Source organism: Ictidomys tridecemlineatus, chromosome 2, assembly GCF_052094955.1.
Source record: "Ictidomys tridecemlineatus isolate mIctTri1 chromosome 2, mIctTri1.hap1, whole genome shotgun sequence".
NCBI classification, from domain to species: Eukaryota; Metazoa; Chordata; class Mammalia; order Rodentia; family Sciuridae; genus Ictidomys; species Ictidomys tridecemlineatus.
In genome coordinates this window covers 89,965,892-89,984,636 of record NC_135478.1, presented here as the reverse complement: position 1 = coordinate 89,984,636, position 18,745 = coordinate 89,965,892, and the positions used below count along the sequence as shown (strand labels likewise).

Sequence of the window (18,745 nt, the reverse complement as noted above, 5' to 3'; positions counted from 1 at the left end):
AAGACAAAATCTAAACATACCAATAATGAGAAATGAGATTGAAGGAATGAATAAATCTCCCATCTAAAAAAAGTTCAGGACCCGACAGCTTTACTAGTGAATTCTACAGAACATTTAAAGAAAGGTCTAGGGCAAGGCCCTAAGTGTTTGATGCCCCATGTTTGTGCACACAACAAACACAGAAGAAGAAGAGGAGGGGAAAAAGGAGAAGGAGGAGGGTGGTTTCCAGTTCTTCTTCAACTATTCTGAAAAACTGAAGTGGAGGGAATTCTGCCAAATTTTTTAATGAGCCAATATTACCCTGACTCTAAAACCACATACAGAGATAACAAAGAAAACTACAGACCCATATCCATGATGAATATGGAGGCAAAATCCTCAGTGAAATACTAACCAAAGAATTCAATAGCAATCAAAAATATCACATATCATGATCAAGTGGGATTCATCCCAGAGAGGCAAGGATGGATCAACCTACACAAATCAAAAAACGTGATGTGACATATCAAGAGAATGAAGGACACAAACTGTATCATCTTCATAGGTGCAGAAGAGCATCAATAAGATTCAATATCTTAGAGCTTGTGGTGTAGCTCAGTGGTAGGGCACATGCCTAGATTCAACATCCCTTCATGATTAAAAACTCACCAATTAGGTAATAAAGAAACATACCTCAAAATACTAAAAGCTATATATATTAAAAAGAAATACTCATACTCAATATTATACTGAATGAGGGAAAGCTGAAAACATTTCCTCTAAGATCAGGAACAAGAGAAGGATGTCCACTTCAACTGTCTCTTTATATAGAACTGGAAGTCTTAGCAAGAGCAATTAGGCAAGAGAGAGAAAGAAAGAAAGGATATCTAAATTGGAAAGGAAACAATTATATTATCCATGTTTGCAGGCGGCATATTTTTACACAAAGCAAAACCTAAATGTTCCATCAAAAAGCTGTTAGAATTGATGGATAAATTCAGTAAAGTTTTAGGATACAAAATCAACATAGAAGAAACAGTAGCATTTTTATACACTAATAATGAGCTTGCTTAAATAAAAATTAAGAAAGGAACTCTTCACAATAACTGCAAACAAAATTAATTTGAATAAATTTGAACAAAGAAATGAAAGATCTCTACAACAAAAATTTAAAATATTGATGAAAGAAATTATATAAGATGCACAAAAAATGAATAGTCTGTGTTGAAAAAATGTTAAAATAACCACACTACTGAAAGCAATCAACAGATTCAATGCAATTCCCATGAGAATATCAGAGACCTTTGTCACAAAAATTAGAAAAACAAATCCTAAATTCATGTGGAACCATAAAAAACCTAGGATGGCCTAAGTAATCTTGAACAAAAACCAATCAACATGCAGACAACACAATATCTTACTCCCAAATATCCTACAAACTTATAGTAACCAAACAGTGTGGTAATATCCTAAAAAAACAGACACAATGGACCAAAATGAAGAACTCCAAAATTAATCCATGTTCATTGTGCCAAGTGATTTTGACAAAGGTGCCAAGAACACACAGTAGAGAAAAAAGGTTTCTTCAATAAGTGGTGCTGAAAGAAATTGAGTATACATATGCAGGAGAATCACAACAGATCCTTTCCTCTAACCAAACACAAAAAATGAACTCAAAATGGATCAAACATTGAAATGTAAATCCTGAAACTTTGAAATCACTACAAGAAAACATAGGGGAAACACTTCAAGCCACCAGTGTACACATGAACTTTTGGATTGGATGACAATGAGACAGACAACAAAAGGAAAAATGGACAAAAGGAATTTGTAAAGCTTCTGAACAGGTAAGGAATCAACAGAGATAAGAGATAGCCTATGGAATGGGAGAAAATATGTGCAAACTATTCATCTGATAAGGACTTAATATCTAGAATCCATAAGGAACTAAAAAAGCTGAACACCAAACAAACCCCAGCAACAACAAAATCCAATTTAAAAATGGGCTAAGGAACTACAACACTTTTTCTCAAAAGAAAACACAGTTAGGCTCTGTGGCGCACACCTGTGATCCTAGCAACTGGGGAGGCTGAGGTGGAAGGATCACAAGTTCAGGGCCAACCTCAGCAATTTAGCAAACTTAATAAGGTTGTCTCAAAATAAAAAGGGGTCTGGGGATGTGGCTCAGTTGTATAGCACTGGCCTAGCATACATGAAACCCTGGGTTTGATACTGCCAAATAAATAAATAAATAAAAGCAAAAAGGGTAGAGAATGTGCCTTGGTGGCAGCATGCTCCTGGGTTCAATACCCAGTACTGAAAAAAAAAAAAGCTGAAAAGAAAAGAAAACAAAAAAAGACACACAAAAAGCCAAGGAGTATATGAAGCAATGTGCAACCTCACTAATCATCAGGGAAATGCAAGTCAAAATGACATATCACTTCACATCCATTAAAAGGGCTATCACCTAAGACATAACAAACACTGGCAAAGATGTGGAAAAAGGGGGACATTTATAGACTGCTGGTGGAAATGCAAATTAGTACAGCCATTATGGAAAACAACATGGAGAGTCCTCTAAAAACTAAGAAAAGAACTACTATATGATGCAACAATTCTGCAACCAGGTAAACATCCAGAGAAGATACCAGAAAGATACATGCACTCCCATGTTCATTGCACCACTATTCAAAACAGCAAGAATGAATACAGAAAATGTGGTGTATATATACACAATGGAATATTATTCAGCCATAAAAATGAAATCCTGTCATTTTCAGCCAAATGGATGGAACTAGAGGTCACTATGCTAAGTACCATAAGCCAGACAAAAAGACAAGTGCTACATGTTCTCATGCATTTGTAGAAATAATAAGTGAAACTCATGGAAGAGCAGAATGGGATGGAATAGTAGGCACTACACTGGGAAGGATAAAGAACAGAAGGGAGGGAAGAAGTTAAATAATAGGCATTAGAACACTGAGAGAAAGAACTGGCTCACTTTTTTCCTAGAACACAGAAAGGTAACTGGTTTAAAATAATCTATGACATATTTCAAAACCAAAACATAGAAACAATTAATGTGTGAAGAGATGGAAATGGTTATTATCATGATTATGCATTGTACACATGTATTGAGTTACCACAATGTAACTACAAAGATGTACAAATATTACGTTGCAATACAAAATTTTTAGAAAATGTTGAATAATAAGAATGTTAAGGGCTGGGGTTATGGCTCAGTGGTAGAGTGTTTGCCTTGCATGTATGAGGCACTGGGTTCGATTCTCAGCACCATATGAAAATAAATAAAGTCTATTAATAACTAAAAAAAAATTAAAAAAAAACAATGTTAAGGGGAGCTGGGGTTGTGGCTCAGCGGTAACGCACTTGCCTGGCATGTGTGCGGCACTGGGTTCGATTCTCAGCACCACATACAAATTACAAAAGGTCATCAACAACTAAAAAAAAATTTTAAAAAGAATGTTAAGGGCTAGAGTTGTGGCTCAGTGGTAAAGTGCTTGCCTTTCACGTGTGAGGCACTGGGTTCAATACTCAGCACTGGGTTTGAACCTCAGCACTGCATATAAATAAAATGAATAAAATAAAGATCCATCAACATCTAAAAGAATATTTTAAAAAAATGTTAAAAAGATGCATTGGGTGATGAAGAATGGACACAGCAAGTAAGTGACCTTTTGAGGGATTCGTTATCAAACAAAGACAAGATCTGGATCACTACTGGATTGTGAAAGGAATAGTTTTTACTAAGGAAAGATATTACAGCACCTCAGGATGTTAAGCCAATGGAAAAATGTATAAGGTATAAAAGAGAGGAGGAACTAGTATTAAATAAAGCCCAGGAGAAACAGAAATAAAAGGAGACCCCCACATGCAAGTGAAAGGACCACCTTTAGAAAGGGACCACTATAACAAGGTGAAAATTTAGGTACAAGTGGATCCCTCTAGAGGCTACACATGGAAGTGCTTTTTAACTTCTAGGAGTTTCAGTGAAACATGAGGCAATGAGAAATTGGATAAGGGCTGGGGTTGTGGCTTAGGGGTAGAGCGCTTACTTCTGAGGCACCAGGTTTGATCCACAGCAACAAATAAAAATAAAATAAACAAAATAAAGGCTTTGTGCCCATCTACAACTAAACAAAATATTAAAAAAAAAGAAATTAGATGAGGGAAATGACCAACAAACTGTACTAGGAGGGAAATCTGGACACCATACCTGCGCATTAACCAGCCGTATGTGGCATGTGAGCTTTTCTGAAGGCCTTTTCTACCCATCCAGGCAGACACAAAGCAAGTACAATTAATTGACATGCAACAGATGAGGCTCTATAGCACCCACATCTAGGAGTCACTTATTCATCCAAAAAAATAATTCCTGTTCATCCACTCTTGGACGAGCAATCTTCTAACTCTGGGGGAAGGAGAGAGTGGTCAGGATGCGCAAGAAGAAGTAGCACTGAAAACAGAAAAGACTTCCAGTATACAAAGCCTTCAACAGACATAATCTGAGGATACCAACATGTCAGGGATACTCTAAGAGGGTATGATCCTGGAGCTACCAACCAGTGTGGAGTGCTAATCATGTTAACAGGGGGCCACTCCTGTTAACTGGAGTTAACAGCTGGCATCTCCCATACACACTTGTGGACAGTGTTATGAAGTCAACTTGAGAAACTGAATTGAGATGATGTTCAGAAACAGTGCTACTAGGCTGGAGCACAGCCAGTGGTGAGTGCTTGCCTCACATAAGCAAGACCCCATGTTAAATTCCCATGGCCACAAGAAACAAAAAGTACTATTGTCCCTTCCCCATGGGTCAACAGCCCACTGGGCTCTACAGCAGGTACAGGGAAGCCACTGCACTAGCCCGATCTAAGAGACTGGTCTCTGAGATATGTATATATCTATAATGCTTCACCAAGCGGGAAAGTTTACTCTGGGGTCAGATGTTCATTTGCTACAGAGCAAAGGTTTTAGAAGAGAGGAAATGGGTGATGGAGTGTGCCCACTAGAAAGAAATCTCCAAACCCCCTGCTCTGGAATGTTTGGAGTTAGCTGAGCAACTGACAACAGGAGGGGTGGGGGAAGGGTGTTCTGTGTGGCCCAGTGGAGGGAGGCATGGAGATTTTGTTTCCTCTCTCAAGGTAGTCCTGCACTGTAGAGTTTGCAGTTCTTCACGATACATCCCTCCATCATGTCAAAAGGACTTTAGTGACGGAGCACTGAAGCCCACTCTGAAAGAGGACATCAACAGGAATGGAACGTGTCTGAAGGTATCAGAGAGATCAGAAGGACCAGCCAAGACCCAGCCAGAAAGCTAACCTTTCAGAGGTGGGAAGTCACCACTGTGTAGGCAGCCCACATAGATCTGATGCTCAGACCTGCGTCTGAGGGTCTCTGTGTCAGAGAGGGCCACCGTTGATGAACAGTGGCTCCAGGGCATCAACTGACTCACTGGGGCCATGTCGGTGTTGGCCTTGATGAGAGACTTTGACTCTTCCCCATCGTCTCCACGGAAATCCCACGTGGTTTTGCATGAGGCTAGAAGAGTGCTTCATATTTGGGCTCCCCAGATGAAGCATCTGAGGCTAGGGCCAGTGCCAGGACTTTTGTGTGTCAGGTTGGTGACCATGTTACTGCTAGGGATAATTTTTCTCCCAAGCATATGCTGTGACATGGAATCTATATATTACTCTTCTTATGAAATAGTCATCCCCAAGAGTCTGACAGTGGAGGGGCATGAAGACCCAGTGGGAAAGGCATCGTACATGCTGTTTATGCAGGGCCAAAAGCAAGTGATTCGCCTCAAAGTGAAAAGAGACTATTCTGTAAGTAACTTCCCCATCTACAGTTACCACAATGGCATCCTGGGGCAAGAAGCGCCTTCCATCTCACAGGACTGCCACTATGAGGGCTACATAGAAGGAGCGCCAGGGTCTTTTGTTTCTGTCAACACCTGTTTGGGCCTCAGGGGCATCCTGATTAAGGAGGACACATCCTACGGCATCAAGCCCATGCTCTCTTCCAAACAGTTTGAGCATGTGTTATACACCATGGCACATCAAGCTCGAGTCTCCTGTGGTGTCACTTCCCAAGACAGACCAGTGTCCACCAGCCAGCACCAAGGGAGCAGGAATCCTCTTCCACTACAGGCACTGTCCTACTTGTGGTCACGCACCAAGTACGTGGAGATGTTTGTCGTTGTCAACAACCAGCGGTTCCAGATGTGGGGCAGTAACATCAATGAGACAGTCCAGAGAGTAGTGGACATCATTGCTCTGGCCAATGTCTTCACCAGGGGAATAAACACAGAGGTGGTGCTGGCTGGAATGGAGATCTGGACCGAGGGGGACCTCATAGAGGTCCCAGTGGACCTGCAAGTTACACTCAGGAATTTCAACAGCTGGAGACAAGAGAAGCTCTCGCACCGTGTGAGGCACGATGTTGCCCACATGATCGTTGGGCATCATCCTGGAGAGAACATGGGCCAGGCATTTCTCAATGGTGCCTGTTCAGGTAGTTTTGCGGCGGCCGTGGAATCCTTCCATCACGAAGACATCCTCCTGTTCGCAGCGCTCATGGTCCACGAGCTCGGGCACAACCTGGGTATTCAGCACGACCATGAGGCCTGCATTTGTAAAGATAAGCACTTTTGCCTCATGCATGAAAACATCACCAGAGAAAGTGGCTTCAGCAACTGTAGCTCTGACGACTTCTACCATTTCCTTCATGAACACAAAGGGGCCTGCCTCTTTAACAAGCCACGGCACAGAAGCCGCAAGAGGGAGGCTGCTAGTTGTGGTAATGGTGTGATTGAAGAGGCGGAGCAGTGTGACTGTGGTGACCAATGTGAAAAGAACGAGTGCTGTACGGAGGAATGCAAACTGAAGGAGGGGGCTGAGTGTAGTAATGAAGCCTGTTGTAGTGGATGTAAATTCCAAACTGCTGGACGCACTTGCCGTTCTGTAGTAGGAGCATGTGACCTCCCAGAATACTGTAATGGTAGTTCTGCACTGTGCCCTGGAGACAGGTATAAGCAAGATGGTACAGTATGTCGCCAAACGTACCTTTGCCTTAGTGGTATATGCATGGACCCTAGTGTTCAGTGCTCAGATATTTTTGGGTCTGACTCAGTGTCGGCCCCAGCGGACTGTTACAAATCAATAAATAGCAGAGGGGACCGGTTTGGAAACTGTGGCCGTCCTACTGATGAGAATAACAACTATGTTAAGTGTTCAGAAGAAAATATGTATTGTGGCAAAATTATCTGTACTGGTGTTAGTGCTTTACCAGAAATTAAAGAAGACTATACATTGATCCAGGTGCCTAATGGAGACGACTGGTGCTGGAGCATGAATGCCTACAAGGGGACCGATACTGTTGATGATGGGGATGTGAGAAATAACACGTACTGTGCTGAAAAGAAAGACTGCCAAGGAACTGTTTGTACAGATGCCACTGAGTCCACATTTGATTGTAAGCCAGATGAAAATTGTAATTCAAAAGGAGTCTGCAATGATTTAGGGAACTGTCATTGTGATTTTGGCTTTGAACCCCCTGACTGTGTAAAGGAAGGGGGAAATGGGGGAAGTGTGGACAGTGGCCCTGTTGGTGCATCAGAAGGGGAGAATCAACCAGGTGAAGGTGATGGTGGTGGTGGTGGTGGTGGTGGTGGTGGTGGTGGTCAGAATCAAACCGGTAGCCGAAACGATGAAGGAGGTCTAGACGTCACACTATTAGCCTTTATTATATTAATTTTAATAATTCTAGTGGTTATATTGGTTTGCTGCTTCTTAATGTCTAAAAGCTCAAAAGCAAAACCTGCACCCCCACCACCTGAAGCAGAACCTGCACCAGCTGCAGAAGCACCTCCTGCAGAAGGGCCCCCACCAGAAGGAGAGGCCCCACCAGAAGGAGAAGCCCCAGCAGAGCCAGCCCCAGAAGGAGAGGCCCCACCAGAAGGAGGGGAAGAACCACCACCAGAACCGCCACCAGAGTAGTAGGAAGATGACCCTAAATATACAAACTCCTCAAAAACTGAATGGGAATGAGAGGCTCAGTAAAGCAAAAGTTAAGCGAGAACTGATAGCTTCAGTGGCTCTGACTGCAACTCTACAGTCTAAAACTACACTAATGTGGGAGTACAGATTCTTCCATTTTTATTATTCCTTTTAATAAATGTTTACTCAATATATTAAATATTTTAGTACTTCTTGCTTTTACACATTTTGTTTGAACTTACCACATGTACCTTTGGACATCAATGTCCTTGTCTCTTTGGGTCAGGTTTTTTCAGTTGCCAGAAACTGTTTTTCACAACATGCTCTCTTTCATGTAAGTTGTTTGACATATGGTACAGTATGTTCCTGAATTTATTTCTATCACTGAGATTTTCATTTCAAGCAATAACTATCTATTATACAAGGACATTTGGTCACGTGTGCTTGAACTGTTCTAATCTGCCTAATTTGTACATTCATCAAGCAAGTAGTTTTTAAACCCCAAAATAAATATTGTATTTGTTAGACTTGTCTTCATGTCTAACATGAAGAGCAGTTATTGAATCCACTTTGTTCTGTGGCTCTGTGGGAGGGACTGTATCTGATGAGAAAGAAGATTCTAGTGGTCCCTGGGTTAAGAAGTGAGCATTGAAGTAAACCATCTTTCCAATTCTGATAGTTGTGTGATATGAGGTATATACGTTTAGTTTATTACTATATCCCACTATTTCTAGATGCTTCCTACATACATACTCCCTTCTTACCACAAACATTTTTTCTTCCAGAGAAGTTTTCATAATGCTCCTTTGTTCTAATTGCCTAGTGATGAATTTCACACCCCTAGACATATCATGGCCAAAGAACATCACCTAAAGCTAAGTATTGTGTTTATACTAATTTTGTAACAGTATAAAGATGCCCATAGTGCTGAGTATGTGTATAAAACTGAAATTTTTCTCTTCTATTTTTCTTTTAAAAACATTTAAATTAATAGCTTATTGATTGACCATCAGAAGAAATCTTTCCTGTAAGGTACCAGAGTTCTGGAAGTAGCAGTTATTTCTCTGGGAAGAAAATGCAAAGCAAAATATTTACATTACTCATTTTTTGCCAGACACTGTGTTAACCATTTTACATTCATTGTCTTAATTTAACCCTCTCAGGACTAGGGATGTGGCTCAGTTCTAGAGAGCTTGCCTAGCATACAATATATCCCCGGGTCTAATCCCCAGCACTGCAAACACCAAAACAAAACCTTTTAACTTTCCAATGAAACTTCCATCTTGTCCATGAAGAAACAGAGATCAAAGAGTTTGCTCTCAAATTAGATAATAAGTGGTGAAATCTGGATGACTTCCCAGGTATGAATGAACTTATGATTTTGTATTGCCTCACGAGCCCTTCCCCTCAGTGAAAAATGAGGGAGAGACGTTTGGTAAGTCCTTAATAGCCTAGAATATAGCTTCTTTCTCAGTGACTACTGAAACAAAAGCCTTACAAGTGAATGTTGACTTCTATGAAGAATCTACCATAGGTTTCTTGCTTGCTCTTAGGCTCTCTCTTTTTCTTTTTGCTTACTGACTGCTCTAAGATGAGCAGCCTTCTTGCTTCATGATGTTCTGACTCGCCTCAGGCCAGATCAATGGAGTTGGCCAACCGTGGACTTACTGTAAAACCAAATCAAACTTTTCATCCTCTTAAAAAACAGCAAGAAAGGGCTGGGGTTGTGGCTCAGTGGTAGAGCGCTTGCTGAGCCTGCGTGAGGCACTGGGTTTGATCCCTGTACCACATTAAAAATAACTACAACTCTCTCTCTTTCTGTGTGTGTGTGTGTGTATGTGTGTGTGTGTGTGTATCAAAAACAAAAAGACCAACCACACTGTATGGTCATTATGTTGAACCCCGACGCAAAGAAAAGACCACCAACTCCAATTTTAAATCAAATTAAAGCAAGCTTATATTTGTGTACATTAAGAGACAGCAGCTAGAGATCAGCACCCCAGCTCTCCAGGAACAAGGTTTTATAGTACAAAAAGTTGTAAAGGCGGGGTATGTTGAGAACTTACAGCTAACAGGATTTTGACAAGCATAATACAAAGGCAGATAGTAGGTTAATGATCTACATGGTATGATATTTCAAGGTAGGGAGTAAATTCAGATCCCAACACCAGAATTTATGAGGCACTGCTGAAGTTTCAGAGAGGGTTGTTATCTGGTCAGGGGGAGCCAGGATTTATGAGGCGCCACTAGGTTTAGAGAGGGTTGCTATCTGGTCAGGGAAAGGTAGGCATGGGTGAGTTCAAGGCAGGAATTTGGGCAGGAATTCCAAATCACAGTAATTTATAGTAAAACAGAAATTAACTTTTCATGACATTTTTGGCTCTCAATATTAAAATGGAATTAGGCTGGGTTCATTTATGGATTAAAGTATCTTTTCCTCTACTAGAGCCTGACAGCATGGAATAGAAGGTTGGCATTTCACTTAGTGCAAAGGCATAGATGTTCAAAATATGCTTACCAAGTAAAAGATGTAACCAAAGTCAACCTTAAAAAAATGGGCCGTGGCTGAGCCTGGTGGTGCATACCTGTAATCCCAATGACTTGGAAGGCTAAGGCAGGAGGATCGAAAGTTCGAGGCCAGCCAGGAAATCTTAGCAAGACCTTGTCTCAAAATGAAATCAAAAGTGGGTGGACAGAAGATGTAGCTCAGCAATAAAGTACCCCTGGGTTCAATTTTAAGTACTGAGGAAAAAAAAGTGGTATAAGCTGGACATAATGGTGCATGCCTATAATCTTAGCAATTTGGAAGGCTGAGGTAGGAGGATCAAAGCCAGCCTCAGCAATTTAGTGAGATCCTTGGCACCTTAGTGACACCCTGTCCCCCCACCCAAAAAAATTAGAAGGACTGGTGATGTAGCTCGGTGGTAAATCACCACTGTGTTCAATCCCTGATATCAATAACAAAACTAGCATATTCATACAACAGACCATTATTCAGAAATAAAAATGAATGAGGTACTAATATATGCTACAATATAAATGAACTTTGAATACATTATGCTATGTGGGAAAAGGCACACATAGAATATGATTCCATCTATACTGAATGTTCAGAACAGCAAATCTATAGGAAAAAAAAAAGATTAGTGATTGCCTAGAATAAGGATGTAAGAAATTGATGGCACCAGGAGTGGCATCACAGTGGCTCAGGAAGCTAAGGCAGAAGGATCACGAGTTTAAAGCCAGCCTCAGCAATGGCAAGGCAATAAGCAACTCAGTGAGACACTGCCTCTAAATAAAATACAAAATAGGGCTGGGGATATGGCTCAGTGGTTGAGTGCCCCTGAGTTCAATCCCCTGGTACCCCCCCACCCCCAAAAAAGAAAAGAAGTTCATGGCAATATGTGACTGACTGCTAATTGGCACATTTCTTTCTGGAGTGACATGAATGCTCTAAAATTATATTATGGTAATTATTACACAGTCTATAAATATTCAAAAAACACTGAATAGTACAAATGAATGGGTGAATTTTATAGTATGCAAATTATGTATTATAAAGTGATTTATAAAAGTAAAAAAAGGTGAACTATTAGGGTACGGTCCCATTTTATAACTATTCCTAACCTCAAACCTTCCCCCACCTCCACATAGGGAACAATTATTATCAGTTTAGTTTCAGACCTTCTTCTAGGTAGAAAATATACAGAATTGTTTTATGTTTGTACAATGTAAGTAATACTATGCTTTTGTTAAAGCTCATTATACCTTGGAGAGGGATCCACATTATATATAAGCTCTTCAAAGGAAGTGATTTATTGGGATCCTAAGGGTTATAAATGATGACTATATTTTAATGTAATCCAAATAAAGCATCATCCAGATGTAGAGAGAAAGGTACTTAATTTCTTTAAAAGGACTTCTTGTCTTACCAATTCACCAATGTCTATGATGGGTTAAATTTTTCTAACAATATAGTGGGAAATTTTCTACAATCTTCAATTAAAATTTTTTTTAAAGAGAGAGAATTTTTTAATATTTATTTTTTAGTTTTCGGCAGATTTACAACATCTTTGTTTGTATGTGGTGCTGAGGATCAAACCCGGGCTGCACGCATGCCAGGCGAGCACGCTACCACTTGAGCCACATCCCCAGCCCTTCAATTAAAATTTGATTAAGACTTCACATCATGTTTCATGGAAACAAACTGATTCGCCATAGATGTAGTTAATTTTTAATGACCCGGAGACATACTTAAATATGAAAAAGGAAGGGAGATTTTGGAGAAGGGGCCAGTCTCAAAATAATTTTTATAATCTCCTCAAATCACACACATAAAACCAAACTAGTATGGTAAAATCAAACCCTGCAAATAGCAGCTACAAAAACAAACAAACAAACAAACAAACAAAAACACTGATAAACCTCCTACAAACTCAGAAATATGGGTGTAACCCCAAGATGGCTGCTGAGTAACCAAAGACTTGAGTGATATTAAGCATTCTTAATTAAGAAAGCAGAGGTGAGTAATGGCCTGTCTGTTGGATCTTAGAACAGAACTCCTAAATATCTAATAGATTCTGAAAAATATAGCAAGCCAATTTGAAAATAAACACCTGAAATTGGGAAGATTTTTGACACTTTCTTTTCTTCTTTTTTTTTTTTAATTGGTACTAGGTATTGAACCCAGGGGTGCTCTATATTCTTTTTTAATCACCAAATTTCAGGTTTTGCAAATGTGTTTTTTGAAACAGAGTTTCATTAGTTGCTCAGACTGGCCTTGAACCTGCAATCCTTCTCCCTCAGCTTCTTGAGTAGCTGGAATTACAGCTATGTTCTACCATGTCCAGTGATACTTTCATTCCTGGGAGAATGTAAGCCAGAGAAATCTGGAGCCTATAAGCTTTTTGAATGAAACTTTCAGGATAAAGTCTTATACAATAGAGATCCTACTGGAGGATGAATAGATAAAATAAACGTGGTATGTATACACAATGGAATTTTACTCAGCAATAAAAGAGTAAATGGATGGCGTTGGAGAAGATAATGCTAAGTGAAGTTAGCCAATCCCCCCCCAAAAAATGCCGAATGTTTTCTCTGATATAAGGAGGCTGATTCATAGTGGGATAGGGAGGGGGAGCATGGGAGGAATTGATGACTTCTAGATAGGGAAGAGGAGAGGGAGGGAAGGGGAAGAGGCAGGGGATTAGCAAGGATGGTGGAATGTGATAGACATCATATCCAAAGTACATGTATGAAGTCAAGAATTGGGTGTCAACATACTTTATGTACAAACAGAGATATGAAAAATTGTGGTATATATGTGTAATAAGAATTGCAACGCATTCTGCTGTCATTTTTTAAAAATCAGTAATAATAAAAACGAGAACCTACTGTAGTAGTATTCAAACTGATGAGGATAAAGAATTAAGTAAAGAGATTTTAAGTAGAAATATCTTCATTGTTTTATTAATTAATATTTTACCATTAGGTCTTGGGGTGTGGTCTTTACCATGTCTGTGGAGTACCTCAGAATTCCCACTGTCCTTAATGCAGCCATAGTGAACTGCAACCCCAAGATGGGGTTACTGCTGAGTAATCCAAGTTGGTTTTCCTTATATACTTTCCCAGCATACTATAAATGAACAAGCCATTAGAGTGGGATGTGGTGCTTTACAGCTAGACTCTGGTGACATGAGCACCAGAAATGTACCTGCTAGCTCTGATATTAGCTTGAGATAAACTAGGTACTTGACTACTACATAAACCTCCTTCCTCTGGCCCATGGCCCAAATTGTGGAACTGACTGGTCTTGCTGTTGCCTAGGACCAAACTTCTATCAGTAAGTCTCCGATAAATTGCAGTATGTGCAATATTGGATCCATTTGCTTCTTTATTAGTCTCATAGCACATTAGGGCTGGTTCTCATATGTTGGGACTAGGTATTTTCACAACAACTGATAAGCCAGCTAGAGGACCAAAATGAGCAAGAGGAAGAAAGTTTCTGCAGGGGAAATCCTGGATTGGCTGTCTAACTTTTAAGAGGAGTGGTGACCTGTATATTACATGTTTTCAGCCTGCTATAGGAGTATGGGGAAGCCTTGGAATGATCCCAGAAGCCTGGTGTGCTTCCTCCCATAACAAAGGACCAAAATAAAGAAGCTGGGTGTGGTGGTGCATGCATGCAGTCCCAGCTACTCAGGAGGCTAAGGCTGGAGGATCACTCAAGCCTAGGAGTTCAAGGTTAGCCTGGGCAATATATATAACCCTGTCTCAAAATAGATAAGAAGAAGAAGAAGGAGGAGGAAAAAATAAGAAAACAACAGTGATTTCACTATAGGGTTTGAGACAGAGCACTGGAGTGCAGTGGGAATGTTGCAGAGATACTGTAGAGCATGATACGCTATGGCCTTATAAAGAAAGGACCTAAGGGGCTGGGGATGTGGCTCAAGTGGTATCGCACTCGCCTGGCATGCATGCAGCCTGGGTTCGATTCTCAGCACCACATACAAACAAAGATGTTATGTTCACCAAGAACTGAAAAAAAAAAAAAAAGAATATTAAAAATTCTCCCTCCCTCTCTCTCTCTCTCAAACAAACAAACAAAAAAATGAGTTAAAAAAAAAAAAAAAGAAAGGACCTAACCACACAACACTACTGTAAGGTCTCTCAAGATCCATCCTGAAACAAGAGGGACTTTGTTCAGTATGCCAGTCCCTGGCAGTTACCACTCACATTACAGACACCTGAGGCATTTACTAATGGAGAATCCTGTGTCCCTTATAGGCCCTGACCACAGTTTGTGGAGCTTCCCTGTTACCATACCACTGCATTGCCCTGGAGAAAGAGCACTGTCCATATTATTCCATCCTCTACCTAGCATGGAGGTCATCTTGAGACCCACCATTCCCTGGGTCTTGTGAAGTAGCTGAGCAGCTATCCCTACCAGCCCTTTTACAGCCCCAGGAAGCACCAGGGCAGCCAACACTCAGTGGCTCATCTGCAAAGGCCCCAAGAAAACAGTTAGGTGGCACTACCCACCCTCCTGCTGTACTGGACACAGCCAGGTGGTCCTGTCCACCCACTCCTGGCCTAAAGAAAAAGGCAGGTGGCCCTTCACACACTTCCACTATCCAAAACCAGCCAGGTGGCCCCACTCTTGTATCCTCAGACCCCAGAAGGAAGCCAGATGGCCTGCACTGTGTGACTCAGACCACTGAGGATCCTGTGACCCCAGGAAGCAGCTGAGCAGACTTTTCTGAGTGGCTTGGCCCAGTGAGGACCCCTAAGAAGCAAGTGGTCAGCCTTTCCCATCCCAAAAAGCAGCTGAGTAGCCTAATCTAACAAGCTTAGTACAGTGAGACCTTGAGAAACAGATGCTCATCCCCACACTCTACCCTGGACCCTGGGGAAGAAGTTAGGCAGACCTCCCTAAGCAGAAAGGCCACCAGAGGTCCCATAAAGACATCTGTGCAGCCCTCAGACACTGAAAAGTGATATTTGGATGATAAATTCTTATAAATGCAACCTTAGATGCTTTGAAGGGATAATTTGTAGAAAAATGAGTTGTCAACATCCATCTGGGCACACTGGTGTGGCTTAATTCCCATGAAGCCCTCAGACACTAATAGGCACCCCATCTCACTATCAGGAACACTATATCACACCAAGGTGGCTCCACCCTCAAACAACCTGCAGAAACCCCACACCTATAGCCTGTTGCAAAATGCCCAGAAGTACAAGTGAATTTGTCTTGCTTAAGGGAGCTGCATCCCAGTTGGCAATGCAATCCTCCAACCCTTGTTAGCCTAGGCCACTGAAACACCTACATACATCAACAATGTTGATTATACTTAAATAGGTTACATGGATACTACATTAAAGCACCCAGTAGGAACAAAAGCCAATGCATCACAGACTACCAGCAGAAAGATAGCAAACAGATTTCCAGGAAAAAGTTTTTATTTATTAACTATGAAAGCCATCCTGTAAAGTTGGCAGAGGCAAATGACCTACCGGATGTGCAAATACCAATGTAGGACACAGCATTAACAAAGAAAGTAACATGACACCCCCAAAGCACACAATAACTCTCTAGCAACAGACTTCAAAGAAAAGGAAACAGGCAAATTTGACAATGAATTCAAAAAGAATGATTTTGAGAAAACTTCATAAGATACAAGAGTAAACAGGCAGGCGGCTTAATGAAATTAGGAAGTTATGACATGAATGAGAAATTCAGCAGAAAAGAGAGATCATGGGCTGGGGATGTGGCTCAAGTAGTAGCATGCTTGCCTGGCATGCATGAGGCACTGGGTTTGATTTTCAGCACCACGTAAAAATAAAGAAATAAGTATGTTGTGTCCACCTAAAACTAAAAAATAATTTTGAAAAAAAAAAAAAAAAGATCATAAGAAAGAACCAAACAGAAAACTTGGAGCTGAGAAACTCAATAAATGAAACATAAAATACAGTCAAGAGCCCCCAAAGTAGAACAGATCAGGAAGAAGAAAGAATTTCTGAACACAAAGAAAGAGTTTTTGGAATAACCCAGTCAGGTGGGGAGGGGATGGGAGGAGAGGCGACAAAGAAAGAGAAGTATAAAGAAAAGAAAGAATGAGAGAGGGAGAGGAGGAGGAGAGAGGGAGAATGTGGGGGGGGGAGAGGGGGGTAGAGAGAGAGAGAGAGAGAGAGAGAGAGAGAGAGAGAGAGAGAGAGAGAGAAATGAAAAAAGTAACTGAGACTTATGGGATACCATTAAGTGAACAAACATTTGCACTATCAGGATTCTAGGAGAAGAGAAAATGCATAGAAAACATATTCAATGAAATATTTGCTGAAAACTTTCTGAAGCTTGGGAAACAGATATCAAGTCTGGGAAGCTCAAAGGACCTATAATAGTTTTAACAAAAAAGATCCTCTCCCCAACATTAGAGTAAAACTGTCAAAAGCACAAGACCCCACCACCAAAGTATAAGACATTCCAAAAACAGCAAGAAAAAAACATTAAGTCACTTATAAGGAAATCCTCATTAAACTAACAGCAGACTTCTCAGTAGAAACCTTATAGGCCAGGAGGGAATAGGAAGACAAATTCAAAGTTTAGAAAGAAAAAAAATGTGAACCAAGAATACTATATCCATCAAAGCTGTTGGTAAAGGAGAACTCACCATCAGAATGACCCGATAACAATTGCTTAAGGGAGACCTGAATTAGAAGTGAAAAGATAACTATCATCATGAGAACTTGCAGAAATACAAAACTCAACAGTAGTGCTGATACACGAAAGATATCAAACCCTATCAATACAAAAAGCCACCAAATCACAAGGGTGAACAAGAGAAAGAAAGGATATGCAAGAGAAAAAATAACAGAATAACAAAAGTATGTCTTTCGGCTGGTATTGAACTCCTGAGCTTAAGTGATCCTCTAGCCTTAACTAAGTGCTAAAAATTCAGGCATGTGCCACCATACTTGGATCATAACTTTGATTGTAAATGAATTTAAATGCTCCAATCCCTGGACTGGCTGAATGGTTAAAAAAAAAAAAAAAAGGACACAATAAGAAACTTACTTCACAAGTAAAGACCATGGACTTAAGAGTGAAGAGATGAAAAAAGATATACATATGAAACCAAAAGTGAGCAGCAGTAGCTATACTTCTATCAAATAAAATAGATTTTAATTCAAAGCTGTAAAAGAAAAAGTCAAGAAATAATTTGAGGGATCAAATTCAATAAAACAAAATAACAATTGTAAATACATATATGCAACCAATGCTAAAACACCAAATTATATCAAGTAAACATAATTAGATTAAAATGAGAGATTGATTCTAACATAATAATAGTTGGGGACTTCAACAACCCACTTTCATCAATAGACAGATCATCCAAACAAGAAAAATCACCAAAAAACATTAAGGTTAAACTATACTATATACAATGGACCTAACAAACATTTACATAATATTTCATCCAATAGCTACAGAATATACATTCTTCTCATCAGCAAATGGAATATTCTCCAGGAGAGACAATATGTTAGTCCATAAAACAAATCTCAACAAACTTAAAAAACTGAAATCATAGTATGTATATTCTTCGAACACAGTGGAGCAGAACTAGAAATAAACAAGAAGAACTTCAGAAATTTTAACATACTCTTGAAAAACCAATGGGTCAATGAAGAAATCAGAAGGGAAGTTTAAAAATTTCTTGAAACAAGCTGGACACAGTGGCACATGCCTGTAATCTCACCAATTTGGGAGATTGAGGCAGGAGGATTGCAAGTTCAAGGCCAGGCTTGGCATTTAGGAAGATCCTCAGACACTCAGAGAGATCCTGTCTCAATGTAAAAATTAAAATGAACTGGGGATGTAGCTCAGTGATAAAGTGTCCCTGGGTTTAATTCCCTGTACCAGGAAAAAAAAAAAAAGTTACTGAAGTCGGGTGTGATGGTGCATGCCCAGGGGGCTCAGGAGGCTGAAGCAGGAGGATCATGTGTTCAAAGCCAGCCTCAGGAAAAGTGGAGGTGCTAAGCAACTCAGTGAGACCCTGTCTCTAAAATATAAAATAGGGCTGTGGATGTGGCTCAGTGGCCAAGTACCCTGGAGTTCAATCCCTGGCACCCCCCCCACCAAAAAATTACTGCAGCAAACAAACCTGAAAACACAACATGCTAAAACCAATGAAATACAGGAAAGCAGTCCTAAGAGGGAAGTTTAGAGAAATAAGTCCCTAAAT

General features: G+C 40.3%; 2 protein-coding genes across 3 annotated transcripts in view; one reads left to right on the top strand and one right to left on the bottom strand.

Moving 5' to 3' along the window:
• Window positions 1-18,745, bottom strand: part of Tmem116 (transmembrane protein 116) — an 85,996-nt gene that overhangs the window by 24,582 nt on the left and 42,669 nt on the right. Inside the window, exon 12 of one of the 2 annotated variants that reach the window (XM_078039123.1) lies at window positions 9,933-14,537. The exons of the other annotated variant lie outside the window; for it this stretch is intronic. Within the exon in view, the coding sequence (XP_077895249.1) occupies window positions 14,448-14,537 (90 nt within the window). The 3' untranslated portion in view covers window positions 9,933-14,447. Of the gene's footprint in view, window positions 1-9,932; window positions 14,538-18,745 lie in introns of those variants that run through there. 2 annotated transcript variants of the gene reach the window in all.
• Window positions 4,703-8,091, top strand: LOC101955893 (disintegrin and metalloproteinase domain-containing protein 1b). The gene has a single exon (XM_078039120.1). The coding sequence runs from the start codon at window positions 5,463-5,465 to the stop codon at window positions 7,998-8,000; it is 2,538 nt and encodes an 845-aa protein (XP_077895246.1). The 5' UTR covers window positions 4,703-5,462; the 3' UTR covers window positions 8,001-8,091.

Coding starts and splice junctions, on each gene's coding strand:
- LOC101955893 (XM_078039120.1), top strand. CDS start 5,463: ATGTCGGTGTTGGCCTTGATGAGAGACTTTGACTCTTCCCCATCGTCT.